This window comes from Mytilus trossulus, chromosome 6 (genome assembly GCF_036588685.1).
Source record: "Mytilus trossulus isolate FHL-02 chromosome 6, PNRI_Mtr1.1.1.hap1, whole genome shotgun sequence".
Lineage (NCBI taxonomy): Eukaryota > Metazoa > Mollusca > Bivalvia > Mytilida > Mytilidae > Mytilus > Mytilus trossulus.
This window is the reverse complement of record NC_086378.1, coordinates 87,457,151-87,480,289: the sequence shown is the minus strand read 5'-3', so window position 1 is coordinate 87,480,289 and position 23,139 is coordinate 87,457,151. Positions and strand designations below refer to the sequence as shown.

The window sequence follows — 23,139 nt, the reverse complement described above, 5'->3', positions numbered from 1 at the left end:
TTTGGGGCCCTTTCTAGCATGTTGAAGACTGTACTTTAACCTATAATGGTAATGGTTTACTTTTACACTTTGTGACATTGGCACTCATACCACATCTTCTTATATCTATCTTTCTATATACTGGTAGACCCCTACTCAATACAGGTAATTTAAAGAGGAGACAAGAGGTCACTGGGACGAGGGACATAGACTTTAGGTCTAAATACTAAATAAAGACTCTTTATGGGAAAAATTATGTTGCTTATATAGGGAATCACTGAAGCGTGACTGGAGCAGGCTCCCTCTTAGGTCAGTCAGTGGGCCCCCACTTATGAAAATTCCTGGATCCACCACTGATACAGAGCGTGCATACACAATAGGAAAGAAAATCAATGATGGAATAAATAAGAGAAAAACTTAAAAATGCTTTAAACAAATGAAAGACAATTAATTAGATATAAATATATGTGAACACATAGAGACTGAGGGTACATGTCACCAAGGAAGCAACCAAAAGGCACAAATAAACATAAAACATCTAGGTCAGTATATGGAAGGCACAAGTCAATGAAATCTGAGGATCTGATCACAAAACATATACAAAGGTTTAGTGACCAAATCAACAAACTGTTAAAGCAGATGTAGACAAGGAATACTTGCATCATAGGCAACAGTAGACAATGTATGCTGACATCAAATAAAATTGAGAATGGAAATGGGGAATGTGTCAAAGAGACAACAACCCGACCATAGAAAAAACAACAGCAGAAGGTCACCAACAGGTCTTCAATGTAGTGAGAAATTCCCGCACCCGGAGGCATCCTTCGGTTGTCCCCTAAACAAATATATATGTCAGTTCAGTGATAATGATAAAGCCAAGAATAGTCATTGAAGCTGGAATAAAAGGCAACAGAAAATATGAAATGCAAGGCAATGGTACAATCTTAAGTGTATCATGTAAGATGTTATCAAGAGTAAAATCTTAGTCAATGTATGCACATCATACAAAGTCTTCAATCTGTACAAATCCTTGTTTTCTGTCAATGGTTTTAAAAAGCATTCTCTCTCTATATAAAAGGAGCATTGATTTCAGAAATGCTAATACTAAACCTTAAAACTTGAAGTATTATGATTCTTCAATGGGTGTGAAAAAGACATCGGAAAATGATTCTTCACATTGGAATGAAGTCAACGGAAATTAAATTGAAATCAACGAATCGATTAAAAATTGGAATCGCCACAGTGAGTGTCAGCAGGGGATTATGAATCAACATGAATATAATAAGATGTAATCCTTTAAAACATAAACAGAATCACTTTGATCTAGTCTGGATAAAGAAGGTTAATCCTTCATGTGTCATTGTAAATCTAATGTAATAATTTCAGGGTGATAAAAGTCAATATCTCCCTTGTACGATGGATGTAGTTGACATTATGGAGTAACTAGGTTTTCTTAAATTCCGTAAAGTACTTAAAGTAACGATAGGCACCTAAAACAATACAAAATAAGGAACAATATGTAATACTTCACTGATAAATTATTAAAATAAGAAAATTGATGGTAAACTTAAGGTGATCTTAGTACAAGTGATTATTCATGTACATTTATGATCTCTTGACATTTTTGTGGAGTCTGTTATCTTTACGACAATATTCCTGAAGATTTACCAAAACAAACATGGTCTAATATATAACACAATATCTCTATCATACCATAGACTGTTCTATTAGTATCCTAAAGTTTATTAAGACTGATAACTATCCTATCATTACAGGGGATTATGGAGGTGTGGTCTGTCTTTGTTTCTATATATTGATAAGTAAATGGTGACTAGCTACAACCTTGCAAAGATGTGTACATAACAAATACTCTTTGAATCCAAATTGTCATCATATTCCATTTATAGATCCTGAAAGGATAGACTTTAAGGAAATAGGATTATTATTACTTTTTTAATTAAAAATATAGAATTCATACTTAAACATCTTTTCAGACTTGTACCCTACTTTTCGTAAGCACAAACCTTAAGATTGCTACCTTTTTGCATTCTAACAATGGATAAAAGGAGACAGGAGGAAAAATTTTAATAGGACAGAGATTTAACCATGCAGGTACCAGATAAGAGACTTCCTTATACCTCACTGTCAACACCAATGAAATTTGTTACAAGGTTATTGTTATCTATTGTAATACTGTTCTTTTAGAACTTTAAAAGTGACACTTCTGAACAAATCCACTTGCTTAATGTCCAGTGGTGAATATTTCATGCATATTCAGGATTTAGCTTCCAAATTACATTGACTGATATAAATACATAAACCTTTTTTTTGAATGCTCATTCTTCATGATTTTCTTTATATCTCAGGTCTGATTATTGAGTGAATATCAGATACACAAATCATTAACAAGGACAAAATATATTTATGTTTAAGCCATTAAAGTCACATGAAAATACCATAAAATCAGGTCGACATTACAATGAATTGTCTTTTAATATAGAATTTATAGCAGATACAGTTACAAAGTTCAAAAAGATAATTTTGATAATTAATAATTCACATGGAAATGATTTTCTTTTGAAGAGATGTGATTGAAATATCAGGAAATTATTTTATTTTCACAACCGATCATCTTTTCTAATGAGCCAAATGATGAAGTTATATATCCCTTCCATCTGGTTATCTGAACAGTAGGAAACTAAACAAATAAATATTTTGGCTTCTTCATAAATTGACTTAATCAAAATTGATAATGATCATTGCAGAATAAATGCAGAAATTTAATACTCTTATAATCCCTAATTGCCACAGTGTTGAAGGAAAATTCTTTCTTGCAGAGTACTTTAAAATCAAATTGATTTTCATGCCTCAACTGGTAAGCATCACCCATTACCACCATGCCTCATCACCTGCCTCAATATACAGAGGTATAGTGCAAATAGTAAAAGGTCTCCCTCCTCCTTGAATAAAGATTTCTTACAATAAGGAATATCTGGACATTTGGAATTTGGAAGCTATATATATGTGACCTGATGCTCATTTTTCTTTTTAAATTGAGAAGATTCTATTTGACCTGTAGCAAAAAAAATCTATGGGATGGAAATATAAAAAAGAAGATGTGGTATGATTGCCAATGAGACAACTATCCACAAAAGTTCAAAATGACACAAACATTAACAACTATAAGTCACCGTACGGCCTTCAACAATGAGCAAAGCCCATACCACATAGTCAGTTATAAAATCCAGTTAATATACAAGTTTTTGCCTGTGGGTTGGGCCTATGGGTAAGCATGAAGACTGCAATAATGTCAGCAGATCCAATCCTTCTGTCACCCTGCCCTTACATCTGCTCTCAAAATAAAGAAAATGGTCCCGCCTTGACCCCCCCCCTCCTAAGTATTGCATGTCATATCAGTGCAAATAAGCTATATCTCATGACAAGAGTCCTATACAAATATTCTGCAAAAAATTTGTTTTTTAATTCTAAATCAGACCAAAGGTATAAATTCTACAGAAAGTTGAGTAAATCATCTTATTCTCCATTAAATACTTTAAAAAGGTAATAATAATTCAAAGGTCCTAAATGCATGCCACTTGTCATCAGCCATCAGCCAGGAAATAGATGACATTTAGTTGCATGGGACAGGAACATTTATATACTGAACAAGCAATCAATATAGGATGTTAGATCACCTCAATGATTATAGATAATGCTCTTGGGAGTTGCACATCTTGTATTATTATGCAACACGGTAGTCGCTAATGTTGGTATATATCTATTCTAATCTTTAATAAATAGATTGGGTTGGGAAAATGGTTGTCTGTTTAAAATTTTACGTGAATTATTCGTGATATAAAAGTTTAACTCCCACTGATTATAAAGCAATAAGAGAGATCATTTGATTTTTACTGCATTCTGAGTCACAAATTCTGTGAAAATACTTAAATTTAAATAAATGTAAAGTTCAAAATGTGGCATTAAAATATGGCAAAATGAACAAGAGCTGATAAATACCTGAAAGAATAGAACATTTTTGTATTTGATGAGATCTGAATCATTGCCATCGATTGGCAGTTATATATTGTCTCTTTTAGGCTAATTTTGTATCATTAAGCTCTATATATACTTGATAAAAACCTGATACAAATATGTTTCCATGGTTACCAGGTAAAAATGTGATAATTGCAACATGACAAAACCTTCAGAAATGTGAGATGTTATACCATTTGTTTAAATAAAATATTTCTTCCTGAATACAAAAATAAGTAAAAATCTGAGTTACACTTTATAAGTATTCTGGCAATATGAAAGTTTTGAGATGATTAGATCACATCAAGCATTTACATTTCAAATTTTTCATGCCGACATTTATTCAAATTTCAATTCAACACAAATCTGCACCAATTTTATTTTTGTCAGTTCTAGAAAAATATTCCAAATTAACAAATTTAAACTTGCCCAATGATAAGTAAATTGATAACATTGGGTAAAACAATTAAATAGACTTTACTTTCCAAATGGTCCAAAAATTTAGTTTAAGGGCATACAGTTACAGGGGAGGTAATGACGTTGCTAACGTAAAATGTTATTTTCGTGACGTCAAACTTTGACATATCGGGAAAAGATGCATTTTTTGACTGATTTTTATCATTCAAACTGATTTAATTTGAAAACGAGTTCATGGACCCCTATTTTTCAAAACAGCAATTTGTTTCATTTCGCAGGGAGATTATGTGACCCAAATTTTATAATACTGTAAATAGAGGATTTTTTTTAATTTTGATAAACATGCAGCAAAAAATGATGTATTTTTCTCAATTCATGAACATTTGATAAATATGAGTTATTTCTGAATAAAAAATGCATATTTTTTTTAAATACTTATAAAATACAAAAATTACCACTTATTTAACAAAAAACAATGTGTGTTTATCTTTTATAACAAAAAAGTTATGTCTTTCTTATGAAAAGGAAATTACGACCACAAATCTGAATTATGAGCAAATATACAAAATTTCGACCTCATTTTACTCAAAAAGTAGCAAATGAAGGTATATTTTTTATTACATATTTGATTTAATCAGGTAAAAAATAGGCTAAATGCAAATTTTCACGAACTTGTAAATACAGGTTCAAAACTGTACCGTATGCCCTTAATGAACATTGGGCAAGTCTGAAAAATGCAAAGAAATATCAAAGAAAAAAATCACACTGGACATAACCAAATATGACACATATCTTAAGCATTTATATGATTCTGAAATTGACAGGAAGCTATAAAATAATGTTTATTCTAGGTCTGTTATATGTTTGATTTTGTTTGTCCAAGTCAATAATAAACTTTATAATGTAAAGTATAAACTTAAAAGGATAAAAGAGAAGCCGTTTAAACTGTAACAGCTTTTCCTATATCAGTATTGACTCATGGTTGAAACAATCAATTTTAAAAGTTTACAAACAAATAAAACATAAATAGAAATGACCAATCCTTCAAATGAGTAGAAACTAGAACAAAAGGGGTATAATATGACATACCTCAAAACCCCAAGACAAATGCTATTGCATCAAATAAACGCAGACAAAGAACCATTGCTATTTAGAACTTCTACAATTTCATATTGGTCTGTTCATGGAAGTAAAATGAAATATAGTACTTCCATGGTCTATAGACGTATTTACACTTGTATGCAAATTTGTCCGCCATTACATAACATCACACAGGTTCCCATAAACTTTGACATCATAATTCAAAACATTTGACGTCACAACTAAAAGGTGATTGTTGCTTGACGTCAAAAGGTTATTCGGAGGTGATATAAGGTCATTGTGATTGTTGCTTGACGTCAAAAGGTTATTCGGAGGTGATATAAGGTCATTCGGCGGCAAAATACAGCTAAATACCAAAAGTGTAAATACGTTTATTGTATTGGTCAAACGCCTAAATGGTGTGCTAATAATATATAAATTCAGTAATTATAGCCAGTTATAATTGACGCAAATAATGTGACTGGCCCAGTTTTGCAAAAAGAAAATTCTGCATTCTGATAACTGAAACCTATATTTGTATGCAGATTTCATGACTTAATTAAGTTAGAATTTTACCCATTCTTCATAAATTGCAATAAATAAATGCATGCAATAATTTTTATATTTACAGTACCAGCTACTTCAAGTTTCTGCTCTATAAAATATCTTAAATGATAGCAAATGATGTTTATTTAATAACATACTTGAGAAATTTAGAGTTTAAATCAGAAATCACAGAAAACATCCCTTTTTAAAATCTACAAATAGTTTTCATATCATCAAAATGCAATTCTGTTTTTTTATTATCTACTTGATAGTAAATTAATATAACTGAAGCATTTAGGATCGCCTACTCTGACAAAAATAGATGCACAAGGAACTAATCTGAGGTTCTGTGATATCAAAATGAAAATAGCTATAAAAAATGTACAGCATACAAACAAGAGGCATATCTGTGCCTGTATCTCTTACCTGTTGAAAAAATTATCAGTTTGCATATTCTAAGACTTAACTATGCACATACTACTATAAGTTATTTGATTCGCTACTGACCCCTATGGATCTATAGAGGGTAAATAAAATCCATAGGGGGTGAGGCCGGAGGTAGAATCCCCTATGAATTTTATTCACCCTCTATGGATTCATAGGGGGTTTGAAGTTAACAGTATAACAAATTTAACGGACGCTAGACTTTTTTAGCCGTGTTTTGTTGAAAAATAAACAATGAAATACAACAACATCAATAGATGACGTCATCATCAACGCGTCAAACCCCCTATGAAACTTACTAACCCCATACGGTCTCATAGGGGGACACCAGGTGACAGCGTTTAACCAATCACAACGTGATAATTTATCTGTAGTCTGATAAACATTGTAGTTAGTCTTTGTGTTGTCCATCAGTATTGCAATTTACACTTTAGACCTATAGTTTTTACTATAATCGCAACAACTGCTAAATATTGGTAAAAAATCAATATTTCATGGGCAATAACTCTGAAATGAGTCTAAGATTTTTCTTTGATTTTCAGTGTGAATACATTTGGTCACGATGATCCTTTTTGCTGCTTTAGATTTTGAAACACTTCAATTTAATATGCCCATATGCATGATATGGAAGAATTGAGAAAACTAATAATAATTAATCAACTTTGCTACACAGGTTACTAAAACCATACCCTGTTTTTGAAGAAAGATGTGAATAATACATATGCCATTAATCTGCTCCATGAAAGTCATGTAATTGGCTGTAAAACCTCTGCTCATATTGGATTGTTACTTTTCTGATCTGCTAACATTACAAACCACCTAGATGATTTATATGTGTCCATTGTTAAAGACAAAACCTTAGTCTATAGATGTTATTGGTGGTTTCATTTATATGTTGTTAGATTGCTGTCTTTCTTATTGACTTACATCCCAAATATACTTATAACGTCATATTTAAATGATGTAAGTGATAGTATTATATTTCAGGTGAAAAGTTGAATTGTTTGTTTTGAAATCATCAAGGAGCACAGATTATCTTATTCATAATCATGAATAAAAGAATAATGCACTCCTATACCTTCATGATAATTAAGTGCCTCCTGTTGGCCTTACTGGATATAAAATGTGAGTTATCAATATTAAACTACTATAGTTTGGTGTTAGTAATACCAAAAGAATGGAACCATGCTGAGATCAGATTTTTTCCACATTATTCCCCCTTATTAAAATAGCATGAGAAATTTATAAAATTCTAGGTATGAAAATACTACATCTATATAACACTATAGAAATTGATGTAATACTTTTTTCACATTTCACCTTCTACATGGTCAGTTTAAATGCTAATTTCTCTAATATCAATATCTCAATTGATCTTATAACAATAGAAGAAAAAATCCAATCAATTTAAGTAAAAGACAAGAATTGTAGTTGTAATATTGACCATTGTGGTTGTAATAGTGACCATTGTCAAGATTCCCTTTGATCTATTACCTCAATAGATGTTAATTACATAAAGAGCAGGTATAAATACCTGTTAATGAATCTGGTAAATAATAAATATCTACATGATGTAGATTACACCTATTTATAATATTGACAATAGTCTAATATCAATGGAGTATTTATTTATCATTTGAGAGAATGAATCTTATTGAGTGACAATAAATTCATTTATGAGTCACTACATTAATTTCTGTAAAAGTTGTCATTTTTCACATGTATTAATACATACAGACATTTTTCTGTTACACAATTTTAAGAGTTTCATTACAATAAAAATTGAACCAATTTTCTTAAACAAATGCCAACAATATAATAACATAACAAAAACAATAAATTAAATAATAAAGAAAAATATAAATAAATTAAATTCATCTGCTTCAAATATTACAAATGTAATAATACTTGTGTAAATACCTAATTAACAATAAAAACAATTAATTACCTGCTTGAGTTTTAGGATTTCCCACAATTACAGAGATTTCTCACATCCTAAACACACACAGGTGCTAAGAAAACATCAACTTTTAATAGACTCATCATAGACTTCAAAATTCTTATCTTCTACTTCTGGAATTGCAATCAAATTGATGGATAATTCCAAAAAATATTATCAGTAGCCAAAATTTGAAGAGGAAATTATCAAAGCAAAAAATAAAGTTATCAAAGTTGAAACTGACAGAATGTCTGGTGTTTATATATCACTGATAACAAATGTGACTGCTGCATAGGTACTCAGTGTGAAAACTTTTAAATAACTTTAATGATGATTAAAACATATATATATTGTCTGTTAAAGTTTAACCAATAAATCCATGATTCAATTCTAAGTATTGTTAGATTGGCACTTCAAAACTATCTTTTTAATTGTATATTTCAAGGTCACAGTGAGCTGCTTTTAGTAAGGATAGAAAAGTTCTTAAGATGTTTCCTCATGACAAGTTTTTAAAAAAAATTGAAAAACATAATTAAAAGCATTTGTAAACTGAGCTGAATATAGGTCATAGAAGCCTTTAAGACAGATACAGTGACCTACATTATTCTCTAGTTGTATTGAATGTCTTTGTCACAAAGGAAAACAATTAAGAGCCTGTATGATATATCTGGATATCTTTGGTTACTGTAAATTCAGAAACTATTGCATGCTTTTAATTGAAGAATGGACATTATTAATTTATTGTGAACAATGCTTACTATCCTGAACCCTTCCTGAGCATCAGAGATTACCCCCTGGCCACCCCTTTACAGAGGAATCATGTTGCATAATCTTTATTTTTCAGTGTTGAATGTTGTTTGACTTTATTTTTTTTTGTTATGCCTATGGTGTTTTTCTATATTCATGATTTCTAACTTATGTCTTAATTCTTTTTTGTTTTGCCTATGGTGTGGGATCTCCTTTGACTGAAGCCAGTGATGGTTTCTACTTTTCTCTTTTCTATTTTTTTGTGCATTAAAAGTGGCGTAGACATTTATTATAATTAACAAACCATAACAAAGTATCAAATTCAGCCTTCAAAAACAAATAAAATCATAGTTTTTTATAAATTTCATCGTGAAAAATTATGATCCACAAGAACAACTTTCTATCAAATATAACTCTTTAAAAAATATAAACTCTCTCATCAAGCACATCTCTATCCTTTAAAAAATAAAACTCTCTCATCCAGCACATCTCTATCTAGTAACATCACGAAAACTGTTAAAAAAGCTGCAATTTCAGTACATATTTATGTGTTATTGTAATAAAATATGATGCACTTTATGTCTTAATGATAAGTATCAAGTGATTACAGTGAAAATTGAGGCGTGAATTATCAACACATCAAAGAAAGTTGTGGCTGAATCGGGAGCTACCTGAAGTTTTAGGTGACCAGCAGTGCTTAACCCATCTACATATCTAAGTACCTCAGACAGCATTCAATTCTTAAATTTTAAGTTAAATGGTGTTTTGATGCACAGTGCATATGCTAATTTTAAAAATAATTGAAAAGTGCATTAAAAGGCTGTAACAGAATCACCCATTCTATGCATCAAAATAAAGGAATTAAATACATTTCAACAGGTTTTAAAGTTTTGTATATCCTGTTTGCATAACCAATGATGTTTTTATCTGTCACATGTCTATCTTGATACAAAGATAACAAAATGAGAATTTCCAGACCAAAGACTTTCACTTATATTTACACAAAGGAAACAGAAAGTTGCCCACTCATACATGAAATGATAGGTATCTTAAACTAAAGTACCAGGTACTATGTTTTGGTAGTCTCAATGTAGCATGTTCATTGTCCTTACATGTTGTCACAGACCATCCTGCCCACTGGACACTAGAATCTATAACAAGTTCTGATGAGTTTTGGGCCTGTAACAGCAAATGTTTATTGTGAAGAGTGAAGATTGTGCTCACTAATGACTTTGTGGTCTCTATGTAACAACTTGTTCAATTGACTTGATAGTTTGAATGTTACTTGCTCACTTCCCTTCGTAGTATCAATTTGACTAGCGCATTTGCATTGGTGGTCTCAATTTGACTTGATCACTTGCCTTGTTGTTGAGATTAAACTTGCTCACTTGCCTTGGTGTTGAGATTTAACTTGCTTACTTACCTTGGTTTTGAGATTAAACTTGCTAACTTGCCTTGGTTTTGAGATTTAACTTGCTCACTTGCCTTGGTGTTGAGATTTAACTTGCTCACTTGCCTTGGTGTTGAGATTTAACTTGCTAACTTGCCTTGGTGTTGAGATTTAACTTGCTCACTTGCCTTGGTGTTGAGATTTAACTTGCTCACTTGCCTTGGAGTTGAGATTTATTTTGCTCACTTGCCTTGGTTTTTAAGATTTAACTTGCTAACTTGCCTTGATTTTGAGATTTAATGTGCTCACTTGCCTAGGTGTTGAGATTTAACTTGCTAACTTGCCTTGGTTTTGAGATTTAACTTGCTCACTTGCCTTGGTTTTGAGATTTAACTTGCTCACTTGCCTTGGTGTTGATATTTAACTTGCTCACTTGCCTTGGTTTTGTGATTTAACTTGCTTACTTGCCTTGGTTTTGTGATTTAACTTGCTTACTTGCCTTGATGTTGAGATTTATATGAAGGTGGGGGAGCCTCCAAGGATCATAAAAACCAATATAAAAAACAACACAGAAACATCTTGTACAGTGACAAAATGAATGTTTAGGTTCCATATCACTATTAGAAAAAAAGAGGGAGGGTAGGAGGGGTCCTGATCCCAAAATCCCGTGCTTAAAAACAAGAAATCCCAAAATCCTGGGCTTAAAAATGCGAAATCCAGACATCCCGAAATTCGAAATAAGAATTCCGGGATCCTGAAAGGGTCAAACCTGAAATCCCGAGCTTAAAAACAACCGATCCCGGATTCCAGATAAAGGTCCTATCCCCCCTGAAAAAAGAGATGTGGAGGTTATATTAACTGGAAAACTTGCAAAGGTGCTTAAGTTTTAAACAAAATATTTTATTATAAATACATATCCAAATTGATAAACAGCCTTCAACAACTAACATGGGACACAATTAAGAAATATTTGTTTACTAAAGGTAACTACTTGTGAGGTGAATTTCACCAAATACATATACAACTAACAAATAAAATCTGCAAGTCTTATCATCATAAGGAACTTCCTTTATAATTTAATTTTAACGGACATCTAATTTATTCTGATGGACATGATTCACGATACAAAAGGCTTAAAACAGGACACGAAACCAACCACCAACGGAAAAAATATATTTGACAAAAGGTTTTTATATCAATGTTTGCCTCTCAATTCAAACAACTGTTTTACAAACAAACTTTAAGAACCGTCATAAAAGTATAGTTCAATACTGTCATGTCAATTATAAACTATATAGAGCTGAAGTACCCGGGTGTACAAACAGTGTCATTTGTTGTACAAACTTGTGTTTTAAATTTAAAATCAATCAAAGGATTTAAGAAAAACACTTCAAAATCACTTGAATACTTTAAAGATATAAAAAGACTACAGGTCTAAACTGAGGTCTAGGATTGCCGAGGGTATTTTTAAAGAGTCTGTGTGACATTAATCTTTTTCAATTTGATGGTGCTTGATGTTCTTAAAGAAACTGTGGCACTGAACATCAAATCTTTTAAACTTCAATGAACTACTACAACTTCTTACACATTGATACAACTTTGCAGAAAACTCTTGAGTTAAGCTGTTTAGAAACACATTTCATTTGATCACATAAAATCAATACCTGTAAAAAAAAAAAACTTTTTACATTTTTATAATCTTGGGACTCATATTTAGAACTGAAATTTTGTGTTGACACCAGTCAAAAGTTGTTGACTATATGTTGCTCTCAATATCTTAGATGTCTTATATTTTTGTTGTTTTGGGTTTCTTTGCAATTTATGTATGTAAAAATTATATCTTAATTCTGAATCTTGAAATTACGTAGTGGTGGTTAAAGAAATAAAATTAAGGTAAACACATCTTTAAACTAGAGCCTGTTATAAGACTGAATCATTCCTCTGGTAAATAATACTATTTTGATATTTGTTTTCATGTTTTGTTTTCTTTTCTCTAGATGATCTTTTTTACTGTCAGTTTAGGGCATTAATTCCTATTAGGAGTCAAATGAAAATTTCTTAAATATTGTCAGATTTGTAGATGGTATCTTTATGATCAGTTTTGATGCCTACAGATTCTTTCTGCCTAAATACAACTGTGTAAAAGAAATAAAGTATAAAAAAAAATCAACTTTAAAACCAAATACTGTTTTATTAACTCATGGGCAATACAACAAGTTCAATGACAATTTGAGTCATGCATTCTTATTTGTAGATCTTATCTCTGTAATTTTTACTGTTCATTGTTTCTCTCTATATCTTATAATTATTTGTTCTTAAAAAAAGATATGTTTGTTATTGACATCAAGCCAAAGTATGATATTGCTCCATTTACATTTCCTCAAATTCATGATTTTGACCTTTTTATTTTCATTCCATTACAAAAAAACTTCAGTCAAGGTCAACTGACCGTTCTAAGTAAAGAACATTGGCTGGAAACTGCTGCATGTACTAAAAAATAAACAATCATGGAAAATATTGCTGATTGTTGATAATTTTACTGAAATGAAATAACAGCATATAAAATAAGCAAATATATCCTCATTCTTATTAAAGGTTATTTGACCATTTCCAGACAAATCTAATTGACTTATAATAAATATAAGAGAATTAATGATATAACTGTAGAATTGAAATATTTAATTAAATTTTGTGTTAAATAACTAGAAATATTCTATTTTTGACAGCACTTTATTTTGTGATTAACTACTAGTAATATTCTATTTTTGACAGCACTTTATTTTGTGTTTAACTTGTAACATTCGATTTTTCACAGCACTATAGTTTGTGTTTAACTTGTAATATTCTATTTTTCACAGCACTATATTTTGTGTTTAACTTGTAATATTCTATTTTTCCCAGCATTATATTTTGTGTTTAACTAGTAATATTCTATTTTTCCCAGCATTATATTTTGTGTTTAACTTGTAATATTCTATTTTTCACAGCACTATAGTTTGTGTTTAACTTGTAATATTCTATTTTTCACAGCACTATATTTTTGTATCATGGTTTCATCCTTTACCCAATTATTACAATTCATTCCAAAGGTTTTTTTACATCTTCGATAGTGATGAAGTAAAACAATCCATGGATCAGGAACAATAACTCTGTATTCTTCCAATATAGGCTTGCTCACATGATGAATTCCAACTTCAAACACAGCAGATGGCTTGACTATCACTTTTGTTCGTGAACTGCAGTACATTTGGGTTCGAGTCGTGCAACCCAGTGTAACAACATCACCTTGTGACGTGCAATTGTAGAAAAATGCACTCTGGATTCCGATTCCTATCACAGTTTTGTTAAATAAAGGTGAAAGCGTTTCTTTCCAAAATAAGTTCTTGTCATGGGGAACAATTAATTCATCGATATCTTGGATAACTAACTTATCAGTGATACTCATGGCACGATAGAGACAATCCATGTGAGCTAGAGGCTGACCATGATTCTTTATCAATTGTAGATCAATTTCTCTCGGTAACTTCCATTGAATAGCAGTTATTTGGTTTGAATAATAGTCAAAAGCTTTTCTACTTTGTTTGTTTTGAATATCATGATAGTAAATTATAAACTTTTCAGCACCAAAATATTTAGTAAATTCCATAAATTCTATCAGCTTATGAGGTAGGAAATCTCCGTATAAAGGAGGAACACATACAGAATAGTCAAATCTAGCATCAGCAGGATTTATATCAATTAAATTCATTGTTATGTTATTTATATGAATCGGTTCGGTATAATTTTCTGTTTTGACCTTTGCACTAACAGTCACCTGACACGGATTGAAATTGTCCGGTATAGGGCAGGACATCACCCAGCCACCGTATTGTTTATGGTGATTTTCAGCTAAAACATATTTAGTGGCAGTTACTGGATAATATTCGTTATTATCTCCCCTTAAATAGCAGACAATATCTAAAATTTTGTTAAAGTCTTTATTCAATAATGACATAATCCTTATGTAATGGTCAGCTAGTCTTCGATCCAAATAGGCTGAATATACATAAAATATATCTTCTGCTACTGTTTGAAACTTAAGCTCCTTCGTTTCTGGACTTAGAAAGCAAGAAGAACCATTCCCTTTATGGTTAAAAATGTGATCTTTATAAATAATAGTTTTAGATAAATTTGATCTTTCTTCCAAAACTGAATCCATCTGCAAATGTCTAGAATCTGATTGAACAAGTTTGTATTCAAAGTAACCAGCCTCATTTTGGATTTCTACAGAGTTCTTGTATAGTTGTAGCTGGTTATGCAGTGTGCACATTGAGAAAACAAACAATACAGATATCACTGCTAGATAATAATATTTTTTTCGTCTTCCCATAATCCTTTGTACAAATTGCTTGTGTCAACACTGTGAACAGAAACAGTCTTTAGTCATATAATAAAAGTACTGTAAATCATAAAGCCAAAATAAGCTGAAAATTTTATAGACGAGATTTATTTTTATTTTTAACAACAAAATTAATAAGGAACACTGGTAGAATTTTTTTCTGAACCAAGAAAATTTATCTAAACAAATCTCAAGTAGTTATCATATTTCAAATTGGATAATTCTTCTTCTGTACATACATTTATTTTCTTTGGTTCCAATTTGCACCGATAAAAAAGTCATATTATCATTGATTTTTCAAATTTTAATAATTCTGTACACAAGCATTATGAAAATATATTATCTGTTGAAGACTAATATCTGAAACCTTCACCCATAAAACTCATGAAAGTTAGTTTCTGAGAACAAGAGTGAACCCTCAGTATGTAAAGTACAAAATGAATAACAGAGAGAAAATATATTCAAATAAGTGTGCTTACAGGTTATAAAGAAACAGCCATCAAAGCAGAGAGGAATTACATTAGAGTAGTGTGCTTACAGATTATAAAGAAGAAGCCGTCAAAGCAGTGTAAAAAGACATTAGAATAGTGTGCTTATTAAGGTTACCGAGTATATGTGAGGTTAAAATAGCCTACAGTTGAGAATTAACAATGTGAAGCAACCATTAAAGCAAAGCTGATATACAGAGTGGATGAAAAAAAATAACAATAAATTACAGTAAATTCAGAAATTATTGCATGCATTTATTATTGCAATATCATCATTTAAGACTTAAATGCTATTTGATTTTTTACGATTTTGAGCAAAAATCCTGTTTAATTCATATAACATATTTCAAAATACGCGTTTAAATTATTGCATTTACAACTCTGTCACATTTTTCGCAATAACAAAAACCTTGCAATAATTTCCAAATTTACAGTAACAAAAAGGTGCTTGTTCCCCAGTGAGGATAGTATTGGACAAGGAATAACACTTTTCCACATTTGATGGATAGTTGTAAACCCTGTGTAAGCTCTGGCAAAGAGGAAGAGAGGAAGCAGTGCTCTGCAAATGTTCAATAGCAATAGCTTACAGTTGTTCTTCATGGTTTCATCTTTTACTTGGCTGCTGTATCTTGCTGGTGTAAAGTTGAAGTGTTGTCTTGGCTTCAAGCAGTTATACAGTAAGAGTTGGCAGGTAGGCAGAGCAGAAGCTTGGCGTGTGACCTTATGATAGACACAGATTCATTTGCTCATTTTTGGAGCAAAATTATTGGATCCCTTAAGAGGAAGTGTGAACAAGACAGTTAAAATTATTCACAATACCATAAGCACTATATAATGATATGGTCAATGCCATGCTAAGCAGATTTATAACTAATGTTATATATAGACTAGCCTCTAGTGACTACCATCACAATCACCTATCATTATAATTTACTCATAATCAGTTTTGATAAAGAAAATAGGAAAATTACTGATTTGAAAACTAACCAAAATGTAAAATTAGCATTATTACCTGACTAGTTGAAATGACGGTGGGGTATAACCATAAAACATTTAAAAAAATATAATTTTGGAAATCAAGTCATATTCTTCACCTTGTTGACACAATTAATGGTTTCTAAAGTCAAAGATTTGTTATAGGGCATCTGAGTGTTCCAAAACTTCAAAACAATCTAAGTGAACTGATTGTTATGAGTAAGTACAATGAGAGGCAACGTATGATAAAGAAACAAAATTACCAAATATACTGAAAATTTTTTTTTCCTGATCAATAAGCTTTCCCTGGTCATATCTGAAGGACAACAAAATTGCAATTACACAGAATACAGATCAATATGCATTGTAATACATTTATAATCTATTTTACAGTTCAAATCATATTTCAATTATAAGAATATTGCAACTAAAGTCATTCAGAAGAAAAATACTGTATCTGAAAGTTATCAAAGGTACAGGATTATAATTTAGTATGCTGACTCGCTTTCCTGAACTTTTCCTGTTTTCAACTGATCAATAGAAAAATTAACTCTTATAGTCAAGAGACTAGGTGATTATAGTTTGCTTTATTTTACTTAGTGCTTCTAAAGAAGATTTTTCTTTACTAAAATAAACAAATGATGAAGCATTTCCATTCAGTATTATGCTGTTCCACAAAACTAAGGAAAAATGAAACTATTTGAATCATTAGTTTTCAAATACAGTTTAAGAAATTAAAACACCAATCAAGAAACATATACAAATATAGAACATTGACACATACATAACCTGATGTTATTCACTAATATTTCTGTTAGTAATTCGATCTGGACAATTGGATAAGGTCAAGCTACTTGAGGATCTAAACAAACAATCTCTGACAAGTTGAATCAATATATTACCACTAATTGGCAGGTACAAACTTATAAGTGGATTATGACTTAGACTAAGGGGGGTCTCAAAGAAGAAAGTCCTTGAGAACAGTATATGCTGGAAGTGGGGTTTTGCATTTGCGCCAATTTTTTTTTTCTCATTTGCATAGATTTTTTCTATCATTTGCGCCGATTGTTTTACAGGTAAATTACAGGTGAATAGATAAAAGAAGATGTGATATGAGTGCAAATAAGAGAACTCTCAATCAGAGTCATGTTATTTTTCATTTATCATTTTAGATTTCTTCCATAAGCCATTTGTACAAATGTAATGAACAGTGGCAGATCCAGGAATTTTCATAAGTGGGGGCCCACTGACTGACCTAAGAGGGGGCCCGCTCCAGTCACGCTTCAGTGATTCCCTATATTAGCAACCAATTTTTTTCCCAAAAAGGGGGGGGGGGGGGCCCGGGCCCCCTGGCACCCCCCCTAAATCCGCCTATGATGAATTGTCAATCATAGCATGTATATATTTCTGTTTTCCCCTGCTCACTATGGGGAGATGGAGCACTACAAGATACACCTCCAGACTTTTTCCTTGACATTACCCGTAGTTCTTTAACCTCTGTCTTTCGGACATCTTCCACATGTTTATGCTCGACCAGTGTTTTGACAATAGAATCCGTGGTGACTCTGGCTTTACACAATTTATGGTACATTTGAAAGATATATTGTTATGTTTCAGGACACTAACCTTCCAATATGTATGCCCCTCGATGATTAAAGAATCGACTCCTAGGCTTATTTCAGTGTGTAATATGTCCATCATTTACAACAAAGTTCCAGAATAATATGAATCAAAATTAACTTAAACATAAATGAAGAACCAGATTTGATCAATGGTATAGTATAGTACAATGTACATGTACAAGTATTAACTTACCTGTAAATCTAATAAGAAGCAAATATAAAATCGGCGCAAATGAAACAAGAGGCTGTCACAACGACAGCAAACCGGATTTATTAACATTTATTTGTGTCCTGGCAATATCACAAGAACCATTACTGATGATTAGTGAAAGTGAAAATCGTTAATATCAAATTTGACCTCCATTTTGTCATCAGTATCAACATATTAAAATTTTAAAAGCTTAGATTGAATGGTTCGTGAGTAAATGCAACAACGTGAATGGAAACACCATTTTACGATCTTTCAAGAACCATAACTCCTGAACAGTAAAAGTCAAAATCCTCATTATTGAACGTGACCTCTATTTTGTCATCAGTAACAACATATTAAAATTTGAAAAGCTTTGGTTGAATGGTTCATGAGAAAATGCACGGACACGACTGGAAACACCATTTTTCAATCTTTCAAGAACCATAACTCCTGAACAGTATAAGTCAAAATCGTCATTATTGAACTTGACCTCCATTTTGTCACCAGTAACAACATTTTAAGATTTGGGAAGCTTTGGTAGAACAGTTCATGCGTAAATGTGCGGACACGACTGGAAACTCCATTTTTCAATCTTTCAAGAACCATAACTCCTTACGGTAAAAGTCAAAATCACCATTCTCTAACTTGACCTTCATTTAGTTGACAGTAACAACATATTAAAATTTTAAAAGCTTTGGTTGAACGGTTCATGAGTTAATGCACGGACAACATTTGATTGACACCCACCCGACCACCCGACCACCCGGCCGCCCGACCGCCTGCCGAGCATCCCCAAATCAATAACCGACATTTTTGTCACAAAAATCTGGTTAAAAATGAATTCGGCGCAAATGAAAGAATGAAAATTTTCAAAATCGGCGCAAATGTCATTCACCCGTTGGAAGGTCAAAGAGCAGGGACGGATCCAGCCATTTTCAGAAGGGGAGTTTCCCAACTTAAGATAATGGGGTTGGGTGTCCAACCATAAGTACCCATTCAAATGCATTGATCATCCAAAATAAAAGGGGGATTGAAGGGGAACATAAGTTAAGGGGTTTACATTTCCAAGGGAAAGAGGGGTGGACAACCTTATTGGATGGCAATGTTTAAAACCTTCTCTGCTAATAACCAAACATTACATCGGGAGTGAGGTGGGGTGGGGTGAAGGTTAGCTACTGCATAACTTGTAAAGTGAATCAAGATAGTTCTGATAGGAAGAGTATTTACACATGTCTACATATGGGAAATTATAGAAAGAAGTTAAGCTGACATAAAACATCTAGAACACAGTAAACTAATCATGTAGGAGCTTACCTATAAAGGAAAACAGGCTTCCATGTGAAAATTCTAAATATCCCTTCAATATTGGACATGAATGATTAACATTTTAAGAAATACATTTTTATTATTGTTTTTAAGAAGTACTTTTTACCCATAAGGCTACCTTGAGAGTCCTTGTTAATACAAAACAATAGCTTTTAGAGTCAATACATTTTAACATACAAACATAAACTCTTAAGAGCTTTTGTAACGGGCAAGTACCACATATAAGAAATAAAAACACAGAAGTAAAACACACATTTTAAACAAACATATATACAAGACATACAAATACACTACTAAAAACACATACAAGAAATTCTTACATTTAAAATATAAAACAAGCATTCATTAAAACTACATTATGATTAATCTAAAAGTCTATGTTAGCATTAGCAGATCATGAATTATATTTTTACATGAAGATGTGGCAGATTCAGGTGGTTGAAGAGGGAGCCCCCTCCTTTTTGAAAGAAAAAAAACCACATAATTTATGGCTTAAAATCATCTATTTTTCCCCCCACTTGATCTGCTCAAGGATATAGATATATAATTTTTGGAAATACCCCCTTTTAAGAATTCTGGATCTGTTCCGGTAAACAGAAATAATAGTCTAAATATTGAACCTTTGAAGCACTATTCATTAAGTAAGAAAGGTACTCGGGAAGACCCACTACAAGGTTTAAGCAATCAATGACCTTGAAAATGGCATTGGCAGGTTGCTTGTCTGCTTATCAAAAAGCACTATGGAGGAAGAACAATTAGTGTGGTCAGCTCAGAGTAAGTATGTCTAGTCTTAAAGTTCATCTTTACTTTTTCATTGACCAACTGGTACAAAAGTGCATTACAATGTGACATACTTAATTAAGACTGCAACATGATGCTTACAGGAGGGGGGCAGGACCTTTTTCTGGATGTCAGGATCTTGTGTTTTTAAGCTCAGGATTTCAGGATTGATCCTTTAGGATGTTAGGAATGAAATTTCATTAAATTCGGGATTTCAGGATTAGGACCCTCCAAACCCTCCCCCTCTTACAGGGGTAGTACTCAGAACATACACAAACAAGGATTTTTTTTAAAGAAAAACTAGAAAGACTGTGTACCCATTATATAAAGATGTACTACAGCACTATTGTCAAGCATTTTATTTTTTTCAAAAAAGGTACATATTAGTTGTTAGCAGATTGCCCCTATTTAATCATTACAATAGAAACATTTTTATCTATAAATTTTACGGACAAAAGTTTAAGTTTTGAGTTACTCTATACAATAAAAATATCTCAAATTGTTCAATTTAACATTTAGTATCTAAGCAATATTTAATATTAATTTTGCTGCATCATTTATACTTAAGTATCTTATTAAATATCATTTTTGCTGCATCATTTTAAACTTGAGTGATAGACAAATACCGGTAAGTAATAAGATATTCAAAACTCTCTATTCAACAAAACCCATAATCCGTGAAAAAAACAACAAATTATGACAGGTCATATCAGACTGAATTACATGGATTATAAAAATCTGACATATTACCAAAATGCAAATCATAATTCATCTTCTTTCAAACTCTCTTATATCAGTCCTAATGAAAGAAAATTGTTGACATAATGTCTACTCCCATGTCCCAAGGTGTAGTCTTCCATAATGTGGAGGAATATGATTTGGTAAAAGATCACCAGATATATATCTTTATTTACCAAAGTCATAACAACTATAGGCATACAACATATAAACTACACAAGTATACATAGATAGCAGAAGGTAATGTGTTAAACATATTACATCATGTTAGATCTTAATTTTTGTGCACGAAATATAAATTTACCCAAATTACATAATTCTTTAAGATTATTAGAACTCATTAATTGTATATATTTATACATAGAAGGTTTTCTCCAATAATATGGTTTTATAAAATAAGATCTAAGACCTTGATAAGTAGGACATTTTAAAATAAAATGCATCTCATCTTCAATGTCGTTTTTACAAAAACTACATATTCTATTACTTCTTGGAATTGCAGAATAGCGACCACATTCTATAGCTAAATCATGACTACTAAGTCTTATTTTGGTAATACATGTCTTATAAATAACTGGTATTGGTTTACATAAATAATTTTGTAAACAAAAATTTTGAACCATATATCTATAACTTGTACATTTGATTAAATTATTCATTTGGCTGTCAAAATCTTGCTTCAGACAATCAAACAGGCGTTGTTTAATTATCAAGTAAAAACTACTGGAGAGCTTACTATCTAAAAATAAACCTTGATTATACCAAATATCACCTAAACCTATGCTGAGCAACTCATTTTTAATAAAATACAACCAATTTGTCTTATTATTTGGACATTTTTGTAAATCGTCATATAAAAAAAAGTAACAGTTTTTCAAAATACAGTTTGTAGTACATAACAGCTTAAACCAGTATTTAAACATTCGACATTTTCTGGTGTGCAATAATGGTAATCTACCTAGCTCATAGTAAACCATGACATTACTAGTAGAGCTTTTTACTTTCATAATATTTTTACAATAGCCCAGATGTATCCTTTCTATAGCTGGTGCCTTGTGAGCACCCCAAATTTCACAAACATAACAAAGTACACTGTTTATATAAGTATCAAAAAGTGAAAGTAAAGTTACAAAATTCAAATATATATCTTTTACATTTCTCCTTACGGCAAACACAGCTTTTCTACCCTGTTCTGAGAGTTTCTGCTGTAACACATTATATTTACCATTAAAATTTAACAAAATACCAAGATAACTAAACTTATCTACAACTTCTATTTCCTGGTTATTATAATACCATTTTTCATTGTCATGTATTTATGTATCAGACATTTAAATAACCTCTAACTATTTGAATAGATACCACTGAATCCTTAGCAAGTGAATGTTTATAACATTTCAATGTTCAAGGAGTTCATGAACCATGAATTTCGTTCAGTGTTCACAAATTTTGCTGTGTCTATAGGTAAGGGTGGGGAAATTGAGCATAATCATAAGAAATGATTCAGATGCAAACAAAATTATGACCAGAACAAAGCTCATTCAGTGTATTTGACCTCCATAATGCAGAACATTTACTGTTTGTCTGAGAATAACTTTATCATTGACCAACATTAACAAACATTTGTGTCACAAAATGGAGATTTTAAGTTATTCAGCCCAAAAAACAAGCCTTATGATTCATTCCACCTTGAAAGACTAATAATATATAGTATATCTATTTGCTAAATTTGTGATGATTTGAATGTTTTCTTGAGGGATAAAATTGGAATTTCAAAATGTGGTAGACAGTACTAGACACCCATGTAGAAATTTGAAAAAAGCAGGTTTATGCCGCTACAAGACAGCACTTGTACCAGCAAAGTGGTAATGGATTAATATAACGGTGTCCGATAAGCTAACCACTATACCACGGCTCTCCTTCACAGTCTAGTGTTGTGTCACATCACATTGCTTAGCATTATTGTGTCATCTTCAAATTTGATAACCAGAATAATTTGGAATCATATGATATAAATCTCTAATACCAAGTTTATAAAACCAAAATGTTTTTCATGATATGACTTTAT

General features: G+C 31.5%; 2 protein-coding genes across 16 annotated transcripts in view; both read right to left on the bottom strand.

Annotated features, from left to right (window-relative positions):
- Positions 1 to 23,139, bottom strand: part of LOC134722119 (cell adhesion molecule DSCAM-like) — a 112,827-nt gene that overhangs the window by 75,291 nt on the left and 14,397 nt on the right. Inside the window, exon 1 of one of the 15 annotated variants that reach the window (XM_063585647.1) lies at positions 8,447 to 8,528. The exons of the other annotated variants lie outside the window; for them this stretch is intronic. The gene's annotated coding sequence lies outside the window, so the exon portion shown is untranslated. Of the gene's footprint in view, positions 1 to 8,446; positions 8,529 to 23,139 lie in introns of those variants that run through there. 15 annotated transcript variants of the gene reach the window in all.
- Positions 12,683 to 16,736, bottom strand: LOC134722118 (beta-1,4-galactosyltransferase galt-1-like). Its single transcript, XM_063585641.1, has 2 exons — positions 16,679 to 16,736; positions 12,683 to 14,973 (listed from the first exon to the last, which is right to left on the bottom strand). The coding sequence occupies exon 2, from the start codon at positions 14,941 to 14,943 to the stop codon at positions 13,564 to 13,566; it is 1,380 nt and encodes a 459-aa protein (XP_063441711.1). The 5' UTR covers positions 14,944 to 14,973; positions 16,679 to 16,736; the 3' UTR covers positions 12,683 to 13,563.